The 21,528-nt window shown below is 45.7% G+C and overlaps 1 protein-coding gene across 3 annotated transcripts in view; it reads right to left on the reverse strand.

Moving 5' to 3' along the window:
- ccdc142 (coiled-coil domain containing 142) overlaps positions 1-21,528 on the reverse strand; it is a 64,306-nt gene that overhangs the window by 35,455 nt on the left and 7,323 nt on the right. For 2 of the 3 annotated variants that reach the window (XM_061252457.1, XM_061252455.1), the window contains exons 2-5: positions 13,093-13,236; positions 11,819-11,925; positions 11,395-11,443; positions 9,080-10,543 (exon numbers count right to left, since the gene is read on the reverse strand). In XM_061252457.1, coding sequence (XP_061108441.1) covers positions 9,080-10,543; positions 11,395-11,443; positions 11,819-11,925; positions 13,093-13,192 — 1,720 coding nt within the window. In that variant the 5' untranslated portion in view covers positions 13,193-13,236. The remainder of the gene's footprint in view (positions 1-9,079; positions 10,544-11,394; positions 11,444-11,818; positions 11,926-13,092; positions 13,237-21,528) is intronic. The other variant, XM_061252456.1, reaches the window with a different exon arrangement.

A 21,528-nucleotide genomic window follows, 5' to 3' on the forward strand; every position in this document is an offset into this window, starting at 1 on the left:
CATCACAGAGTTTCACACTGCACAGGGGTACCAGGCAAGGATGCCCACTCTCTCCATCACTTTTTGCTCTGTTCATCGAACCCCTTGCCGCTGCAATACGTCAAAACATCAACATCAAGGGAATCCAAACCCCAAGATTAGCCTATACACGGATGAAGTGTTGCTTAATCTACAAGAACCATCAAACTCTACAAGAAACTATCAAGCTCATTAATTCATCCTCCAACATTTCCAACTGCGCTATAAATTGGACAAAATCTCTGATTTACCATTTCTCAACAACACAAACAGCATAATTGCTTTAGTAACACTGTAATTTCAACAACCCTGACAGCCTGGTGGAAAATCAACAATATCTTCAAATCTACAATGAAACCCTGAAAAAACACTCCAATATGGCACAAGCCTGATTTCTGCTCAACAAAAAATACCTTCAATACCTCCCATTAAAGTCTGTTCTAAAATCAATACATCAAATAACAATTTACTCCCACCCCCACTAGTAGAAGAAATCAGCAAAAACTCCAACCCAAGGAAAATTCTTTCAAAATGATATATCCACCATAGACTGAACAATTTCCATCCCAATCAAAGCATGGGAAAAATACCTGTCATTTACCGCCGAAACCGAATTCTGGACCCAAATCTGCAGGAAGCTCATATCACTCAACTCATATCACTCAACACAAGATGTATAGGATGGGACTCACAGACTCCGACGCATGCTCACGCTGCACACTAAACACACCAGACAATTACCTCCACTCCACCTGGCTATGTCCACCAACTCAACGTTTCTGGCAAGAAGTTATCAAAAGAATTTCTCTTTATGAGTTGCAGCATTCCAGTATCTCTGTCGCTCTGCCTACTCGGAGATCTCTCATTAATAAAACCACCAATCCAAAATTCAAAACCGATACTCATCGCCTTAACTCATCCTGCTAAACTGGAAAACTCAAAATGCATTAAACGGGAAGTTCCGGTGAGGCGCGAGGCAAAATGGCGACACGACACTGAGCGCTTCTTTCATGTTTGTTGGGGCTCACAGAGTAAACTAAATTGAGTTAGACTTAGGAGAAAAGTTGTCCAAAGCCATGGCTGACAAGAAAAATCAGACTAGGGGAGGAATGGGCGGTCGCCGCCGTGATGAACCGCCAGATTCTCCACCCCATGCAGCCAGAGAAATGGCTAAGCTTATTCAAGAAACGCTAGCTAAGGAGCTGGGCTCGCTACGTGAAACAATGGCTGAAACAGTAGCCGTCATGCTGGAGGGCTCGCTCAAAAAGGCCCTCGACCCCATAGTGAAGAAAATGACAGAGAATGGTAATATCCTCCGTGTGTTAAAAGAACAGTTGGATATACATGATAAAAAATTCGGCACAGTCTTTGAAAAGATGGACGGCCTCCAGGCTAACGTGCGTAAGAACGAGAAGAATACAACCTCCTGCATGTCGGAGCTGACTAAGTTACAAAGAAAGCTCAATGACTTAGAGGATAGATCCAGGAGGAATAATGTGCGGCTCGTTAATTTACCGATGGGTGCTGAAGGTGACGATCCGGCACCCCCATTGGAGATCGATAGAGCACACCGGATTTTCTCCAACAACCCTTCGAGACCACGAACCATGATCTTCAGGCTCCTGCGTTACACCGATCGACAGGCTATCGTTGACGGGGCACGAAAGGCCGGACCCACGCAGGACGGCATCCGGCTGCAATTCTACGCCGACTACAGCACCGGGACGACGAAGGAACGGCAGGCATACAGGGAGATCCGTGCTACGCTTTGGGGGAGAGGGATCGACTCGTTCCTGATATACCCGGCGATCCTGAAAGTGAATTATAAGGGCAAGAGGATGTCGTTTGACTCGGCAGGAGAGGCGGAGGAAGCCCTGGCGGATCTGCTCGGTGCGGGAGGACAGGGAGTGGAATCCGGGGACATTGAGTGAGAGGAGGCGGACTTGATTTGTTTTGGCTAGCCTGCACCCGCACGCAGACACGGACATGGTACATCGTATGGGTGACGTTGAATATTTTGTTTTCTTGCATATTTTAACTGACTGGATGCACCTCTCTGGTTGAATAAGGTGTGAATTTGTTTTTCTTCTTGAGAGTTACTGTTATATATTTTATTTTAAGATATTGCTCAACACACCCAGATGTTACTCTATATTGCGGGTGGGGTGGGAGATTGGAGAACGTTTATTCGTTTTGGATAACTTTATAATTTCTTGCACCACTGGGGGTCGTTGTTGTCTTGGGAATAATATGGCTCAAGGAGGCTGTGCTGTGGTGCTTCTGAGACAGGGATGATTCCAGTTGCAGTTTTACAACTTGATGGGCGAGACCTGATATTATTTGTTTGGTTTGCTTTTACTCGTATTTTTGAGAACCAATTTAATTTTTCTTTTGGTGCTAGGGGGGGCAGTTAGTGCTCAGTGTTAGACATTGCAGAGTGACGCTCACAGATGTTACAAGGTAAAGGGGTGAGAGGGAGGGGGGGTGGTTGTGGGAGGGGGGTAACTCAGAACTCCACCAACTCACGACTACAAATCCAAGGGAATATTTGCAATACAGGTAGACCAGAACATTTCAATATTGTTTCATTTAACGTTAGGGGACTAAACTCCCCATATAAGCGTTCCAAGGTATTAGATTTCCTATGCAGGAAGAAGATAGACATTGCGCTATTGCAAGAGACACACCTAAGACCTAATGATGTTTCCAGGGTTCAGAACCGATTCTATAAGCCAGTTGTGGCATCGGCTGATGGTACTCGTACAAAAGGAGTTATGATATTAATGAGACGAAATATTAATGCATCAATTGAAAAAATTGGCTCTGACGTGGAGGGACGTATAGCATTTTGCTGTGTGTCTATTCAGGGGGAAAAGGTTGCATTCGTCAGCATATATGCCCCAACCATTCACAACACAGAATTTTTCCCCTCGATTACTGCACAATTACTGAAGCTCAATGATTACCAATTATATATTGGTTCAGACATGAATGCGGTTGTAGACAATAACCTTGATAAGTCATCCTCAGTGTTAGCGGGCTCTCAAGAAGCAGCTTCTAAAGCACTTAATCGCTTGATAGCGGACTTGAATCTAACTGATGTATGGAGGATACATAATCCATCTGTTAAAGACTATACCTTCTTCTCCTCAAGACATAAGATGTTCTCTCGAATAGACTATGTCCTGGTATCTTCTAGTTTGCTGCCTTCGGTAAATTCAATAGATTTTCTGTCCAGACACTTATCTGACCATAACCCTATCATATCCACCTTTAATTATGGCAGTATCAAAAACAGGGCCTCCAGATGGAGGTTTAAAGTCACCTTGTTAAGCAACGACGAATTTTTGGCACAATTAAAAACCAAGTTGACTGAATTTATAGCTATAAATAAAGACAGTGTTGCAGATGTGACAATAGGGTGGGCTGCCATCAAAGGCTTTATACGAAATAATGCCATCTGGTTCAGCTCTCGCCTACATAAAAATCAGCTCCGGCAAATTTCCACGTTAGAAGAACAATGCAAGACTTTGGAAGATGATCTTAAAGGGACATACACCTTGGCAAAAGAAAACGAGCTCAAAACAAATCATTCAGTTCTGCTTGTTTGGTTAAGACACAGGGCAGAATATATGATCCACATAACCAAACGAAAGTACTATGCAGAGGGTAGCAGACCGAGTCATCGTCTGGCGCTTACTCTTAAACGGCAGGAAGCTAAAAGGTCCATACCAGCGATCAGATGTGCTAACCGTGGGGTAGTAACCTCAACAGAGGAAATAAACCAGACATTCAGGAATTACTTTGGGCAGCTGTATACGAACGGCCCGGCTCCCACTGACTTTTCTAACTTTTTTGATGGACTGGGCCTCTCTAAATTCTCTAAAAACTGGGCCTCACACTGGATGAGCTATTTAAAGCAGTCAAAGCTACTAATAAGGGCCGTACACCAGGTATAGATGGTATACCAGTGGAGCTTTATCTTTCATTGTGGGATGTCCTTGGACCAGTATGGTTGGAAACACTAGATTATGCTATCAAAAAGGGCAGATTCCATAGAGATCTAAACACAGCCTTGATTACTGTTATACCTAAACCCGGGAAGGACCCCTTGGAGTGTGCCAATCACCGCCCAATATCGCTGATAAATGCTGATCAAGATATTTTCCAAAGTCTAACCGGTAGACTTGAAACAGTGGTTAAGAAAATTGTGAGTCCTGATCAAACAGGCTTTATTAAGGGACGCCTGGCCTCTGATAACGTCCGCCGACTCCTACATATACTGAGCGCAACACATAAGATCCCACTTGAATGTGGCCTGCTATTTGTGGATGCTGAAAAAGCGTTCGATCGCCTTGAATGGCCATATTTGTGGAGGGTTTTGAGAGAATTCAACTTTGGAGACAAATTTATCAATATGATTCAAACATTGTATGCCAACCCATCAGCTCAGGTGTGTGTGGGAGGAGGCCTCTCTGAACTATTTGACATCAAACGCGGCATACGCCAGGGGGATCCTCTCTCGCCGTTGATCTTTAATTTATCTATCGAACCACTTGCTCAATGAATAAAAAAATGCCCTCAGATTTCCCCTATTACAATAGGTGCAACATCCCACTCAATTTCGCTATATGCGGACGACACGTTGGTTTACATGGCAGACGTTCAACAGACTCTTCCCAGGGTATTAGAAATACTGGAACACTTTGGACACCTGTCCGGTTACAAGGTCAATCTGGCAAAATCTGCATTGATGTTGGTTAATACAGACCAAAGTAGGGTGGCTCTCCCCCCCCAGATTAGTATTACCAAAGAGGTCCTTTACCTGGGTATTAAAATCAGTACTTCATTGTCCTCTATAGCTAAAACCATTATTCTTTAGTATTTAAAAAAGTAGAAGAGGATATTGCGAGATGGAAACATCTACCAGCGTCAGTCCCAGCTCGTGTATTAGTTATTAAAATGAACATTTTACCCCGTATTAATTTCATCAGCTCGATGCTTCCACTGGCTCCTCCGACAGGTTACTGGCAGAAACTACGAGGTTATGTCTGGAATGGTAAACGTCCCAGTATAAAGTGGTCAGCTCTCCAGGTCAAGAAGTCATTTGGGGGATGGGCATGTCCAAATTTTAAATTATACCACTGGGCATTCGTATTGAGGAGTCTCAGTTACTGGTTGGATGAAGATAGAATTTCATCTTGGAAAAGCGTGGAGCAAGAACTAATATCACCAATACGATTGAAAGATTTCCCCCTTATAGGTATATCTAATAAAAAATGTAGTTTGCTTTATGGCCCAATCTTTACTTATATGCTACAAGTGTTCAGAGCAGCGGAAAGGTTTCTGAAGATCCAAAACAAGTGGTACAAATCATCTCCATTATGGAATAATAGTCATCTGTTAACGGGGGGGAAACCTTTTAGTAACAAATCATGGGAGGATAAAGGTATTGTGTCTCTTCAGGATATCAACAGGGTAGACAATATTCGGGATCTAGTCTCCAGCTATGGTATCGATAATCCCTCTCTTTTCTTTTACTTCAGAATAAGGTCAGCCTGTAGAGCCTATCGGGTTCCCTGGGGGTCAGAGTTGAAAGAACATCCTATTCTAGACTGGGTAAGAATCGCTCCAAAAAGTATAGTGTCTTATATATATGATCAATTTAATTCACATAAATATACACATACTTGTGGTATGCAGGCATGGGCTAGAGAACTAGGACAAGAGTTAAACTGGGATGCAATTTGGGATAATGTTACTGGTGCTTCGAAGAATCCAAACCACCAATATATACATCTTAAATTTTGTCATAGAGCGTATCTAACACCGAGAATTAGACATAGAATGGGATTGGTAACTGACCCGTTTTGTTCGTTCTGCCACCCGGGAACCATTGGCTCTTTTATGCACGTTGAATGGGAGTGTCCAGGGGTGTTGGAGTTTTGGGGGAAGGTAATCAGTACGCTGTCGGATCTGCTGGAGTTGCAACTCCCTATGGACCCGGCAGTATATTTGTTGAGTGATAACTCACATATCACCCTTCCCAGGAAATCACGTAATATCTGGCTGGCAGGTCTAACGGCCGCCAAGAAGATTGTTGCTCAACGTTGGAATCCTCCGCACGATATCTCATATACTCATTGGCTTCGGAGCTTTTTGGAAATTTCATACCTGGAACTATCTTCAGCAAGAATTAACAATGCAAAACCAAACAGTTGAAAGATCTTCTGATTAGGTGATTCTTTTTATTTGATCTCTACCTGTTTTTGTTTTTGTTTTTGTTTTATTTCTTGGTCAGTTGCAATATCCGGATTGGTGGTAGGGAATGGGGAGGAGGGAGGGGAGCGTGGGGTGGTTTACGGGATAGGTGGGGTTATAAATCTTCATAATAATAATTTGTATGGTAATCATATGGTAATGTATGTCATGTATATGTGTGTTTTGCCTACAAATAAAAAATGAATGATATAAAAAAAAAAAAATGCATTAAACAATGGTTAAACCTCCTCAAAGAATACATATCCATGGAACAAATTACAACTCCAGCACCAAACCTCTGTCTTTAAAACAGTTTGGGGCCCCTTCATCATCTCATTAGACCTGCCTGTTAACTAATCCCACCAACACACACACACACCAGAAAACCTTCACCGAAATCTTAATCTCTCCCTTTCATCATCTTGTTTTCCGATCTCATATCTCCTACAACAGAACATAAACGACTCCTTTAATCTTTATACAATCCATTATATACAATCCTTGGTCTTATCATGTCCTGTAATACTTATCTACATGTCTGTCTGTCTGTCGGTCTGTCCATCCATCTGCTGAGTTTTATCCTTATTAAGAAGAAGCATTTGAGGCTGCATAAATCCACAGAAGAACTGTGGCTAGCTCTCCAAGATGTTTGGAACAACCTACCTGCCGAGTTTCTTCAAAAACTGTGAGCCTAGTATACCTAGAAGAATTCATGCCGTTTTGAAGGCAAAGGGTCACACCAAATCAATATTTGGTGTCACCACCAAATTTGATTTAGATTTTTATTCTGTTCATTTTGTTAATTCTGAAAAAGGAACTGTTAACATTTCTATTTTTGAAAGCATTCTTATTTAAAGCATTTTTTCACACTTGCCTAAAACTGTATTTTACAAACCACAAAAAGCATAAGCACCAAATCATCAGAAATCAAACATACAGTGGTTTCATGTTACATTTGGCTTTCTGCTTCTGAAGCAAAAATCCTGCCAGCCGGGAAAATATACTTGTTAAAAGTTGTACCGAGGACTGCTCTTTCAGTTGCTTATATAAGATATCCATATCAGGGATATCTGTCCCATAGGCAACAATTCCTGTGCTGGGATGTTGGGCCATCAGACAGGAAGTGGAGGACCTTGACATTCGGGCACTCCTCCCTAAAGTACCTCTGAACAGGCTCCAGGTGCGCCCATGTTGCAACTGCATCATGCCTAACACATGATGACAGTGACGAGAATGAGTCCACTCTTCCACAGCTCAAGTAGATCACACCAGTGTGGAGAGTGGTCTGCCCCTACAAAGTGAATCTTCTTCACTACTTTGCTGTATTTGCAGCTATAGTTTTCACTATAGTCGATGTGCAAGATGGCTTCAGCTTCAGACAGCTCCTGCTTCAGGGTGAAAATTCTCTCAAACTGGTGCCTTACATTGTAAAGATGGATGCTGAAGCTGGGCAAGTGTTTTTCAAGACTGTGATTTTGAGTGGTTCTGGTGACCCATTAATCCCATCTTACAAAGTTTGCACATGGATGTTTGTGGCAAATGTTTCCTTGCAGTCCACACATTGGACCTCACTTATCAATACTTTCGGAAATTTGTTTGTAAATGTTATGTGTGATTGGAAACAAACTAACAACTTTTGCGAGATTTATGAAACATGGGTAGACACAACTTTTTTCGTATCCACGTGTGTATGTTGATAAATACCAAGTAATCGTAATACCAAGATAGAGTTTTTGTTGGAACTGGTGAATGGCGGAATCTTTGCCATTCTGACTATTCTTCAATCCGTTTTAACAGTAGTTGCTTGTTTTCTTCCGCATGTTTTGGGTTTTTGTTGCCATTTTAAAGCATTTGAGATCATGTTAGCTGAGCATCCCATAATTTGCTGCACTTCTTTATACGTTTTCCCCTCTCCAATCAACTTTTTAATCAAATGACGTTGTTCCTCCAAACATTGTTCGGAACGGCCCATTTTACCCTGGGTTTTTATAATCATTTTGACTGCCATAGTATCATGCAGGTTTCATGAGAGCTCTACTTATAGAATAAACTTGACGGAGGCATAAGCACTATATATACAAAAAAAAAAGGAAGTATGTACCCTGTGTACCCTACACTTCTATACCCTACTATTTGTAAGGGGCCACTTGAAATGAGATAAAGGAAAAAACTGGTTCTGCAAGAGGTCTGTAGCCGTCGCAGTTTTATTTGCGATTCACAAAAGATGCATTTTTGTGAAATACGTTTTAATAAGACATTGCAATCTGTGAGTGAAAATCCTCGCAAAACGCTTTTCTGAAACAAGCTTCAGTTTCACATTTTATTGATTTTATTGATTGCCTACAATAAAGGTAAAACTGGCCAGGAAATCTGATCCTAGACCAACTTGGAGCCTGGAGCTGTATATCAAGGCACACCCAATATCATTTTTAATACATTTCATAGCCTAGCCTATTATTCCCGTCATTCACTAGAATGCTAGATTGTGCACTCACACTGTTGTTGCTACAAAGTGCAACTTTTTAACAAACATAAACAGTATATTGCATATTGACATCTGTATTCAGTGATACTGTATTTACTTCCGGAAACAGACACTTCAGGAAAAAGGGCTTCCCCCCCTACTCTCAAGCGCCAAATGAAACATGAAACCACTGTAACACACAAGTATTTATAGGAAGTTAGAAACCATCTAGTGAGTTGCTTAATACCAGCATGAGCAAGAACCATAGTGAATAAAATTAAGCAAATAAACATTATATATTCCCACCACTAGAAGGGAGGGTGGGATCATTCCTACCTTTTCTGCAGGCACTGCGGAGCTCTGTGACCAGCAGAAAAACGGTCTGATCAGTACACTGGTTTAGACTTCCCAGAAGGCAGTTGTGAGGGGGGTAGTAGAGCAGGATGAGCAGGGCTCTGCCAAACTCCTTCCACAAAACACGTCTGTAATCGACCGTCAGAGCAGCGCAAGCGTCAGACTTGCCCAAGTCTCTCCACTGGACGGACTTGCACCTCTTGGTTTCCTGCCCAACGTGGGCTCCACTGCCTGGCGGGGGGTGTGCAGGGGAGCCATCCGCCGTGTGGGGACGGTCTGGCACAGGCTGGCTAGGGACGTGTGGCACCAGCAGGTTGGTGGATGACAGCAGGGCTTGGTGAATTCTCTCCATGAACTCTGTGTCCTGTCTGACAAATGCTGTCACAGGACAAGGGCCCTTGGGGAGAATTGTTGCTCCCGTGGGCAGAGCCAACAGAGAAGGCCAATCAAACTGTTCCCACCTCGGCCTCAGAGGGGAGGCGCAGAGCACAGGGGGGGTCCTGCTCCAACCAGCTGCCCACTGATGGAGAGCCTCGGCAGCCGCCCGCCCCCTGTTCACTGCCAGGGTGCAAAGCAGCGAGGTGGCGGTAATTGGAGCAGGGCAGCCTCTAGCCCATTGGGCCATGGCCTGGAGCTGGACACCCTGCTCAGCCAAAATGTGGCTGAAGGTCCCCAGCCCTGCCAGGGTGTCCTCCATGACTTCAGCAGACAACCCATCTTGACCGGCATGCGACAGGGCGGCTAGGGCTGTCTGGAGGTACTCTTCTGTCAGAGCCAGCGCCTGCAGCCCCAAAAGCATCAGGTTCCACCGCGCCCCAGCCAGAGTCCTGGAGATCCAGAAGGAGGCAGGCCTCAGCCAGCAGTCAGCCCGGGCCTTGGCATGGAGGCGACTCCAGTGGCCCAAGTGGACCCGAAGTTCTTCACACAGACCCCTGATGCTGTAGCCCTGCGGTGGACACTGGCGCAACCCCCCAGCATCTGGTAACTCCCGCTCCAATTCCAACAGGCCAGCCAGGTTTGCAACAAATACGGCGGCAGCCTGGTAGCGACGGGCAAACTCGTGGAGGAAAAGGAGCCGGGCCCTGTCTTCCAGGAGGTCCTGCAGCTGGGAGTAGTGCTGGCCGAAGGTAACTGCTGCTGGGTGGTGATGGAACTCACAGTTGTCTGGGGACGGAACCATACAGCCGCACTGCATTCCGGCAGGTGTGTGCAGCACCTGCCAGTGCAGGCTCAGTCGAAATACGCACTGCTCTAGCTGCTGCAGACGGCGTGAGGAGCGGGAGGTCAGGTTCTGACACGCCACGAATGTGCCCTCATTCTCTGGGTCAGAACCACAGTCACCGGACTTCTGCTTGAGAAGCCAGCGCAGCCCAGGGTTCAGCCTAGTCCGCAACAGAGCCTCGGCCTTCTGCAGGGACCTTGAGAACGAACTCTGCATGCAGAGAACTGGACCAGCAGAGGGAATGGAAGAGGGAGCGAGGGAGGGAGAAAGGGAAGAGGAAGGGGTATATGTGAACCAGAGTGAGAGTTAGATAATCATACGATGCAGAATTTTCAACCCTGCCCCCCAACACCCTCACAATGATTCTGGCCATTGCAGACAACGGTATGATAGCAATGAAAATTGCGGTCTAAAATGATTTGTAAAACATTTGCCACACAAGCCATTTACAAATTATTTTGCTGTCAACAAATACAGATTCAGATACAAATAGTGGCTTCTGTGAATACCCCTAGTGAATACTAGTATCAATTTCTTTCAAAAACATAAAACATTTCTCAGTGACTCAAAACCTTTGAATGGTAGCATAAAATACATCCATTAATATCTCAGCCATACATTTTGAAGCTGTTACATTCTTTAATGAAGTACGTTGCTATATTGAGACTATAACAAACGATCACATTGCATGACCACGTGTGACCACCACTCAAGTTTTATACTTGTCTGCCTGCATTACAATTTGCTCGGTTATACACAGTTGGTATACTTCAGAAGAAAAAGTAGTTCTTGATTAAACCAGGCACAAATTAAGCTCTGTGGACATTGATGGTCAACCATGGCATTATATTTGGAAAGTGACAATGTACATTATCAGTGCTGTTCAAATCTTGGGGAAACCATGTGGATGGACAGATAGTACTCCGGGTGGATCCCTTTAACTCACTAGCTAGACAAGAGAATAGCTGCAACTTGGAGCACAGCATGTAGCAGACTACATTTTCCAAGGCCAGACCCCAAAATAATGATGTTGTGTACAAGCTTAAAATAGAAACCAGAAGGAAAGAACCCTTACCATCGGATCTGTCCTCAGACATCGCTTCAGGCAAAGGATTTGTTCTTTTCTGACAGAGTATAACAAAGGGAAACATTAGAATAGCAGTTCCATATGTGAGAAACGGAAATGCAGAGGTGAAAGTACGTTCCAAAAGTCTTTTAAGTCTTCATCCTAGAATCAGTTACACATTGGAATTATGGGTTGCATCTTTTATCTTCATCCAATCAGCATGAATTGAATTTGTATGAGCACCAACAGCAATTTCTGAAGAGAGAATAATGGTATTTATTCTACAGGGTGTCCTAAATTCCCAAATCCTGAATGTAAGTTAGACTGAAGATGTGTACTGCAGTACCTATTTTTGTTTTTCATTTACATGTGATGAGTTCCCTCACTGAAAATGATTGAAGTGATATGTATAGGGCAGGGCAGGGAAACTGACCTGGTCTTCCTTGGACACATGCAATTCAGTCAAATTGTTCACTGGCCACACCTCCATCCTGGCTGCAGGATTGTATCCTTGTGCAGTTATTTCCTCATCAGCTGTAGCTTAGTAAACACAAAGGCCTCTTTACCCTCACAGGAACTTAAATTTGCGAACATGAAAAACTACAAACATGAAGGAGCGCCTCAAACAGAAAGCAGTTGTCGTGATACCTCATTGCCTCGCTGCCTGATTAGTCACTGTCCTTCCAGTATTTTCGGAGGTTCTTAGACAACACGTAATGAGACTTTGAAAGCAGGAAGATGTCACAGAATAGATCAGTGATTATTAGCCTTTGTGGCAAAAAATTGTTTTGATCAGAATGCATTATATTTATATATTATATTTCTGCCTGTGCCACTGTAGCCTCACGATGAGTACATAAAACATACATTTCTGCTTACGCCACTGCAGCTTCGCAATGAGAACATAAAACATACATTTCTGCTTGTCGCTGCAGCTCTGCAAGGAGTACATGAAACATGCATTTCTGCCGATGCCACTGTAGCTCCGCTATGAGCATGTAAAATAAGTATTTCTGTCTATGCCATGGTTGCTCCACCACTACGCCATTGCCACTACGTCACTGTAAGCCCGCAATGATTACAGAAAGTACAGAAAACATGGATTTAGCATTTATGCCACTGTAGAGTATATAAACCATGTATTACTGCCTACGCCACTGCAGCTTCGCAATGTGTACATAAAACATGCAATTTGCATTTCTCCCTACGCCACTGCAGCTCTGCAACGAGCACATAAAACATACACTTCTTCCTACGGCACTGTAGCTCGCGCACTGAGTACATTGCAGCAGTCAACTTCATTATTCTACCATTTCACTGTTTAAGCAGTTCTTCGTAGCCCAAGTTAAATTCATTGTCATATTGGGAATCTAATCTAATTTGAAACATTAGTTCTGACCTGATATAAGTAACGTTATATACACTGCCTTCATACCCCTGTCTGTAGAATAGGAATCGACACCAAACTGCTTAGTATATGTAACTACGATATTCAACATAAAACCAATTGTTCTTCATCATACAGTGCAGCTCTTGCGATTCCTATTCCTATTCCTATACTGAACCAGAGCATCATTGCTAATGAGTGAAAAAATCATAGCTGTCGAAATCCAGTTACATAACAGTAACTTAGGCTTTATTGATGATGGCTGCAATGGAGCCAGTAGAATGTGAAAATGATGGCTGATGGCAGGAATGGTTACTTACCTTCTGGGCAGTCAGAACATCCTTCAGTGTCCAGGAAGGAGACATCCTTCTGGCTCCCCAGGAGCAGAGACCCACAGGATCTATCAGTCATCTGGGCCATGGTCAGAACCAGGCCTCAGTTTAGTCACACCAAACCCCTCATTCCTGTCAAGTAAGCAAAAAATCCAGACAAGACTACTTCAAAACAAGATTTAGTTTAATACACAATGCTGCCCAATCGCACAACAGCGAAGGCCAAACTCTGCATTTGTAGGAATAGCTTACTTTCAGTGACTGGCCCAGAGTGCAATGAATTTGTATGCAATGAACGATATTTCAGATATTTACAGTTCATATACAACAGTCTAAGATCAAGATGGCGCCCTGGACGGTCCCCTCGGTGTCGGTGCGCGTTGAATTGTCTTGTTTTGTTTGTTAATTCAATGTTTTGTGACAATTCTGGGAGCTCGTACACCAGAGGAGAAGAGCTCATAAACATCAGGGCTACAACCCCTACGGATTTATTTCCCACTTTCATCGCCACATCTGTGGAACTACTGAACATTGTGGTCAAAGGTGAGCTCACCTTTGTACATACAGTGACACACCGGAGGAGAGGAAGACACGCTGGTGTGCTCGTGCGTCTCCGCCGACGGGAATATTGCACAGCATACCTGGAATATTTCTCTCTAAAGTGCGTTCACTGGGAAACTGGATGAACTTCAGCTACTGTTGCGTAAAAACAGAGACTTTTCTTCATTTTCTGTTTTGTGCTTCACGGAGACGTGGCTGTGTGGATCGATACCAGAATCTGCGCTGCAGCTGGCAGGCTTCCAACTCTTCAGGGCGGAATGTGACAGAACTTTCCAGCAAAACGAAAGGCAGAGGTTTGTGCTTTTACATTAACAGTGGCTGGTGTAACGACGTCAAAGTGATCCTACACTGTTCTCCTGATCTGGAATCTTTTTTCATTAACTGCAAACCCTTCTACTCCCCCCGTGAGTTTGCTTCATTCATACGGGTCAGTGTTTACATTCCACCGCAGGCTAACGTGCAGGAGGCACAGCACATGCTCGCCGATCAGATACTGTGTGTGGAGCGGACAAACCCGGACTCTTTAGTTATTGTCCTCGGCGACTTTAACAAAGGAAACCTCAGCCATGAACTCCCCAAATACAGACAGTTTATTAAATGCCTGACCAGAGAGAAGAACATTCTGGAACACGGTTACACAATAGCAAGCAGTGCTTATCATGCCGTCCCCCGTGCTGCACTGGGACACTCTTACCACGTCATGGACCACCTGATTCCTGCATACAGGCAGAAATTAAAGCTCTCTAAACCTGTTGTGAGGACATCAAAGAAGTGAACCAGTGAAGCTGTGGAGGATCTTCAAGCATGTTTGGACTGCACCGACTGGGATGTTTTCAGGACTGCTACCAACAATCTGGATGAGTACACAGAGGCGGTGACTTCCTACATCAGCTTCTGTGAGGAGAGCTGTGTACCATCACGCACCAGGGTGGGTTACAACTGTAGGGGTCCTCGCACGGGACTCCAAATTATGTAGGGTCCTCGCACGGGCCGCCAAATAACGCAGGGATTTTACTCTCTACGAAACCGGGGCGCCAGTTAAACGTTGTGTAGCAGTATAACTGCAAAAAGTAATCAGTCTCATAAAATTACTATTATCAGAAATATCTAACCACAAATTTAGTATTTTAATTAATAATTAAAATAACCAATATTAATGATTAAACATACCGATAACCTGAAGGTTGGAAGTTCTTCGAAAGACTGCTTTAACTCGGCTCTCATGTCTATGCGATTCCAAAACGGACACCGGGGTTTAATAAAATATATTTATTAAACAAACATACAAACACATAACAGATAAACTAACGGGAAGTTAGTAAGGAAATTTAGTTGGGTATGTGTGTGTGTGTGTGTGTGTGTGTGTGTGTGTGCGTGTGTGTGGCGCGGGCAAGCGCGCGTGTCACTTGAACAAATGAAAGGTAAAAGTGGGAGTACCTAGCTTGAGTAAGCTAGAGTTCTGGGTGTGGTAATGAGTTAGAGTTAGCTGTAGGATGGGACTACTTGAGTAGTTTTACTCTATATATGCGCAAAAGACGGCGAATCAATTCACGTACATATATATGTAGCTAACCAAACACATTACAGTAGTAGGATGGTAAATATTGAAACACAGATCGACAAAAACAGTTAAGACTAAACTAAACACTGGCTATGCCTGAATGTTTGTTCTCTTACTGAGTCCATACGCATTGGATCCAAAAGAAGTGCTGTCCTTATAGGAGCCGCGATGGTGCTGTGAATGCGTGTCCTGGAGAGATGCGCAGGCTGGGGCGTCTTAGCCGCGCGCTGTCGTCTGGTCCACTCGGTTGCTGGAAGGATGTTCGCTTGTCCTTTTTCCGGGTGGAAAAGTTTGTTGCTGTTGTTCGATGGTGAGCTTTGCAGGAGTAAACTGATGTAGCGTTCCGCGTACACCAGTTTCCACTCGCTATAGGCCACGAAGTTACCGCGAGGTAACTGGGTGTGTCCGTAGGCCTGGTAGTGCGCTGTGCAGCATTCAGCCTCTGTCCGAGTCTCGGAGCAGATGAGCTGAAGCGAATGCCCAAAAAGGGTGCGTCCAAGAGAAGAAGCAGAAGAGGCAGAAGAAGCAGAAGAGAGATCCCAAGAACGTGTCTTGCTCTTATACGGGACCGTTTATTGCTCCCGCCATTACGGGATTGGCTGAACCAAGTTAGATGTCATTCGTGGTGGACGTCGCAGAATTTTCCTGTGGGAATGTGGAAGTTGTAGTCCCTACACAACAATGACAAACCCTGGTTCACAGCCAAACACAGACAGTTAAGGTCAGAGAAAGAAGAGCTGGGAAAACATGTCTCTGACAGAAAGAACCCAGCCCCACCGCCCCCATCACCTTGTGAGACTCCCATGTCGACATTGTGCCGCTTTGTGGGAACCATCATCTCCCAGGACCTCAAGTGGAAGCCGAACATTAGCTCCCTCACCAAAAAAGCCCAGCAGAGAATGTTCTTCCTGCGGCAGTTGAAGAAGTTCAACCTGCCAAGGACGATGATGGTGCACTTCTACACTGCCATAATCGAGTCCATCCTCACCTCCTCCATCTGGTATGCTGCTGCCACTGCCAAGGACAAGGGCAGACTGCAGCATATCATCCGCTCTGCAGAGAAGGTGATTGGCTGCAATCTGCCATCTCTCCAGGACCTGTATGCCTCCAGGACCCTGAGGCGTGCAGGAAGGATTGTGCCTGACCCCTCTCATCCCGGACACAAAGTGTTAGAAACACTTCCCTCTGGCAGGAGGCTGCGGTCCATCAGGATCAAAACCTCTCGCCACAAAAACAGTTTCTTCCCATCTGCAGCTGGCCTCATCAACAAGGCCCGGGGGACCCCGCCTTGTCACAGAATTTTGCACGTAATATTTCACATACCCTGTTTGTATCGTGTATTGTAAATATTCTACTTTATTTTATATCTATGTTTCAATTTTAGCATTATTCTTTATGTTGCCTGCATGCACCTACAAACCACAGCAAATTCCTTGTATGTGAAAGCTACTTGGCGAATAAAGCAATTCTGATTCTGACATTTCTCTGACTCCCATGACACGGCCACACAAAGACCCAGTTACCTCGCCCGGAAAAGGGAAACCGGGGCCCCCTGCTGGAGCCAGACCCGGGAGGGGAGCTCATCGGCGAGCGTCTGGTGGCCGGGCCTTATCCCATGGGGCCCGGCCGGGCACAGCCCGAACTGGTCACGTGGGGTCGCCGCCCTGGTGGCTCACCACCTGCAGGGGTCGGCATCGGAGTCGGGTGCTTTGCCCAACGGGCAGTAGGCAAAGGCGGGGATCCGGGTGTGCTGATCCTCGGCGTCGCAGACTGGTTCTGGGGACGTGGAACGTCACCTCTCTGGTGGGGAAGGAACCGGAGCTAGTGCGGGAGGCGGAGCAGTACCAACTAGATATAGTTGGGCTCACTTCCACGCACAGTACTGGTTCCGGAACCAAACTCCTGGAGAGGGGCTGGACTCTGTTCTTTTCTGGAGTTGCTCAAGGTGAGAGGCGCCGGGCGGGTGTGGGGATACTCACAAGCCACCGGCTGAGCGCCACTGTGTTGGAGTTCCACCCGGGGAACGAGAGGGTCGCCTCTCAGCGACTACGTGTCGCTGGGGGGAAGGCTCTGACTGTCATTTGTGCTTATGCACCAAATGGCAGTTCAGAGTATCCGGCCTTCTTGGAGTCACTGGGTGGTATCCTGGAAAGGGTGCCACCCGGAGACTCCATAGTTCTGCTGGGCGACTTCAACGCTCACGTGGGCAATGACGGAGAAACCTGGAGGGGGGTGATTGGGAGGAACGGCCTGCCTGATCTGAACCCAAGCGGTGTTTTGTTATTGGACTTCTGTGCTGGTCATGGATTGTCGATAACAAACACCATGTTCAAGCATAGGGTAGCTCATAAGTGTACTTGGTACCAGAGCACCTTAGGCCAAAGATCGATGATCGACTTTGTGGTCGTATCATCAGACCTGCGGCCGTATGTCTTGGACACTCGGGTGAAGAGAGGAGCAGAGCTGTCAACTGATCACCACCTGGTGGTGAGTTGGATCAAGTGGCCGGGGAGGCTGCCTGACAGACCCGGTAAACCCAAACGTGTAGTGAGGGTGAACTGGGAACGTCTGGCGGAGGCCCCTGTTCGCGAGGCCTTCAACTCCCACCTCCGGAAGAACTTCTCACGCATCCCGGGGGAAGCTGGGGACATGGAGTCCGAGTGGGCCATGTTCAAAGCCTCCATTGCAGAGGCGGCAAGCAGGAGCTGTGGCCAGAAGGTCATCGGTGCCTGTCGGGGCGGCAACCCAAGAACCCGCTGGTGGACACCAGCGGTGAGGGAGGCCGTCAAGCTGAAGAAGGAGGCCTTTCGGGCTTGGCTGGCCCGGGGGTCCCCTGAAGCAGCAGACAAGTACCGGGTGGCCAGAAGGGCTGCAGCTTCGGCAGTCGCTGAAGCAAAAACCCGGGTATGGGAGGAGTTTGGGGAGGCTATGGAGAAGGACTTTCGGTTGGCCTCGAGGAAGTTCTGGCAAACCATCCGACGACTCAGAAAGGGAAAGCAGGGCTTGTCTCAGGCTGTTTTCAGCAGGGGAGGAGAACTGCTGACCCGGACTGGGGATATTGTCGGGCGGTGGAAAGAGCACTTCGAGGAGCTCCTGAACCTGAACAACACGTCCTCTGTGGAAGAGGCAGAGCCTGAAGACTCGGGGGAATCTGCACCTATATCACTGGCGGAAGTTGCTGAGGTAGTCAAAAAGCTCCTCAGTGGCAAGTCGCCGGGTGTAGATGAGATTCGCCCTGAGATGCTAAAGGCTCTGGACATTGTTGGGCTGTCTTGGCTGACACGCCTCTTCAGTGTCGCGTGGAGATCGGGGACAGTACCTGTAGAGTGGCAGACCGGGGTGGTGGTCCCCATTTTCAAGAAGGGGGACCGGAGGGTGTGCTCCAATTACCGGGGTATCACACTCCTCAGCCTCCCTGGGAAAGCTTACTCTAGGGTACTGGAAAGGAGGCTCCGACTCAGCTCTTTACCTTGGCAGGGTTGCTGGCGGGGTCATGGGAGTTTGCCCATCCAGTCCACATGTGCTTTGTGGACTTGGAGAAGGCTTTCGACCGTGTCCCCCGGGGAACCCTGTGGGGTGTACTGCGGGAGTATGGGGTACCGGGGCCGTTGTTACGAGCCATCAGGTCCCTGTATAACCAAAGTGAGAGCTGTGTCCGCATTCTCGGCACAAAGTCAAGCACGTTTCCGGTGGGTGTTGGACTCCGCCAAGGTTGCCCCTTGTCACCGGTCCTGTTTGTGGTATTCATGGACAGGATCTCAAGGCGCAGCCGAGGTGAGGAGAGTGTCCGGTTTGGTGACCTCAGAATCGCATCTCTGCTTTTTGCGGATGATGTGGTTCTGCTGGCTTCATCGGACCGTGACCTTCAGCACGCACTGGAGTGGTTTGCAGCCGAGTGTGAAGCGGCCGGGATGAGAGTCAGCACCTCCAAGTCCGAGGCCATGGTTCTCTGCCGGAAAACGGTGGATTGCTCCCTCCGGGTTGGGAACGAGTCTTTGCCCCAAGTGAAGGAGTTCAAGTATCTCGGGGTCTTGTTCACGAGTGAGGGTAGAAGGGAGCGTGAGATCGACAGGCGGATCGGTGCAGCGTCAGCAGTAATGCGGGCGTTGCACCGGACCGTTGTGGTGAAGAAGGAGCGGAGCCGGAAGCTCTCGATTTACTGGTCGATCTACGTCCCAACCCTCACCTATGGTCATGAGCTTTGGGTAGTGACCGAAAGAACGAGATCGCGTATACAAGCGGCCGAAATGAGCTTCCTCTGTAGGGTGGCCGGGCTCAGCCTTAGAGATAGGGTGAGGAGCTCGGACATCCGGAGGGAGCTCGGAGTAGAGCCGCTGCTCCTTCGCGTCGAAAGGAGCCAATTGAGGTGGTTCGGGCATCTGATCAGGATGCCTCCCGGGCGCCTCCCTTTGGAGGTTTTCCGGGCTCGTCCAACTGGGCGGAGACCCCGAGGGAGACCCAAAGCCCGCTGGAGAGATTATATATCTCTCCTGGCCAGGGAACGCCTCGGGATCCCCCAGGAGGAGCTAGAATGCGTTGCTGGGGAGAGGGACGCCTGGAATACCCGGCTTTGCCTACTGCCCCCGCGACCCGACTCTGGATAAGCGGGTGATGATGGATGGATGGATGGATGGACATTTCTCTGATTACAATGGTTGAGATTGGAACAGATTCATTGTTTAATTCAAAATGACCCCCAAAACAACTCCAGAGGTTGTGTTTTTGTTTTTGTTCATTTTCACCAACTACCTTTAGACCAGACAGATGTTGTTCTCAAATGGGATGCCAGCCAATATACTTTCCCTCTTTCATCCCTCAGCCTCTTCATAAAAACTGTTCATAAACAAATTCAGGCTCAAATAACTAAGGTTCAGAAACACAACTAAAATGGTCTCTTGTTATATAGTTGAACATCATTTTACCTGAAATTTCCATTTTCATTTAAATTTCCAAAATAAGCTTGGCTTATTTTCGGCATGCAACAAGACAGGTAATACAATAAACTACCGCTTGGCCAGTCCCGGCTGCATCTAAAGCACATCTCTCTGGCACTTGGACAGAGCACCACTGAGAAGGAAATGATAACGAGCAAAAAATAAATAAAAAATTCTTTTGAATAAACACAACTAAATGAAAGGCTGGCTCAATAATTTTGGCTGCTTAATGATAATTATAAAAGGAAAAATAAGTATTTAAAATGAGTGTAGGACCAACACCTTCCTTGTCTATATTCCGTCTTTTGCATTTCATTCATCTTCATTGTTTTATAGCTTTATAGCTATAACGGACATTTTGGGAGTCCTTGCTCAGCTCATCACTGTGGAAACAAATGCATCACTCACTCTCCTGTGTATATCGATTCATATTTACACCAAAATGCACCAAAAATATCAGTAGGCCTATCCGGTACCTTAAATGATGCAACAACAGATAGAGTTCTCATCTGACAACTCCGTAATGCAAAAAGAGTTTCCTACTGGATATCATATAAATTAGATTGCAATGTAGGCTATTTATCCATTTGCTGTGGAAATATTTACTAGCGGCATTATGGGTTCCATCAATAATCAAAAGCGAATTCACACAAAATTAAACAACAATAAGGCCCATAATAATTGAAGGGGTGAGATGAAAGGGGGCAGAGTTCAGAGTTGAATGCTGCAGTTTGGCACCTAATCTTTTTTTCTTATGATGCAATATTATTTTCTATTTTATAAGTGTGCTTTTGAATGGTTCAATCTATGCACTGTGTCTATTGTGCAATTTATTTAGATACATAAAAAATGGCCTACTTTCAAAGCACATGTGCAATGGCATCTTTCAGTTTTTAAATAGATTAGTTTGGATTTCTTTATTCAGCTAAATAAACAAGCAATTCATAGTATAAAATATAATAACCGTGCTATATTCTGCTGATATAGACCACTGCAAAATGTAGTAAAATAATAGCCTAACTTCAATATGCAAACAAAATGTTGCGCCACTAAATATAATTTTTCATTGTTCACTTTCTAGAGTGGAGACAGAATTTGTGTCACGTTTTTTAAACTGCCATTACACACTCAATTTTGGGACAACATACACTATACACTCAGTGAGCACTTTATTAGGTAGTTATTACTTATTTTTCAGACTTCAACTGATGTAGCCTATCCACTTAGAGTTATGATGCATTGTGGGTTCAGAGATGCTCTTCTGCATACCACTGTTGTAATGTGTGGTTATTTGCATTACTGTCACCTTCTTGTCACCTTTGACCAGTCTGGCCATTCTCCTCTGACGTCTCTCATTAACAAGGCGTT

This window comes from Conger conger, chromosome 8 (genome assembly GCF_963514075.1).
Source record: "Conger conger chromosome 8, fConCon1.1, whole genome shotgun sequence".
In the NCBI taxonomy this organism is placed as follows: Eukaryota; Metazoa; Chordata; class Actinopteri; order Anguilliformes; family Congridae; genus Conger; species Conger conger.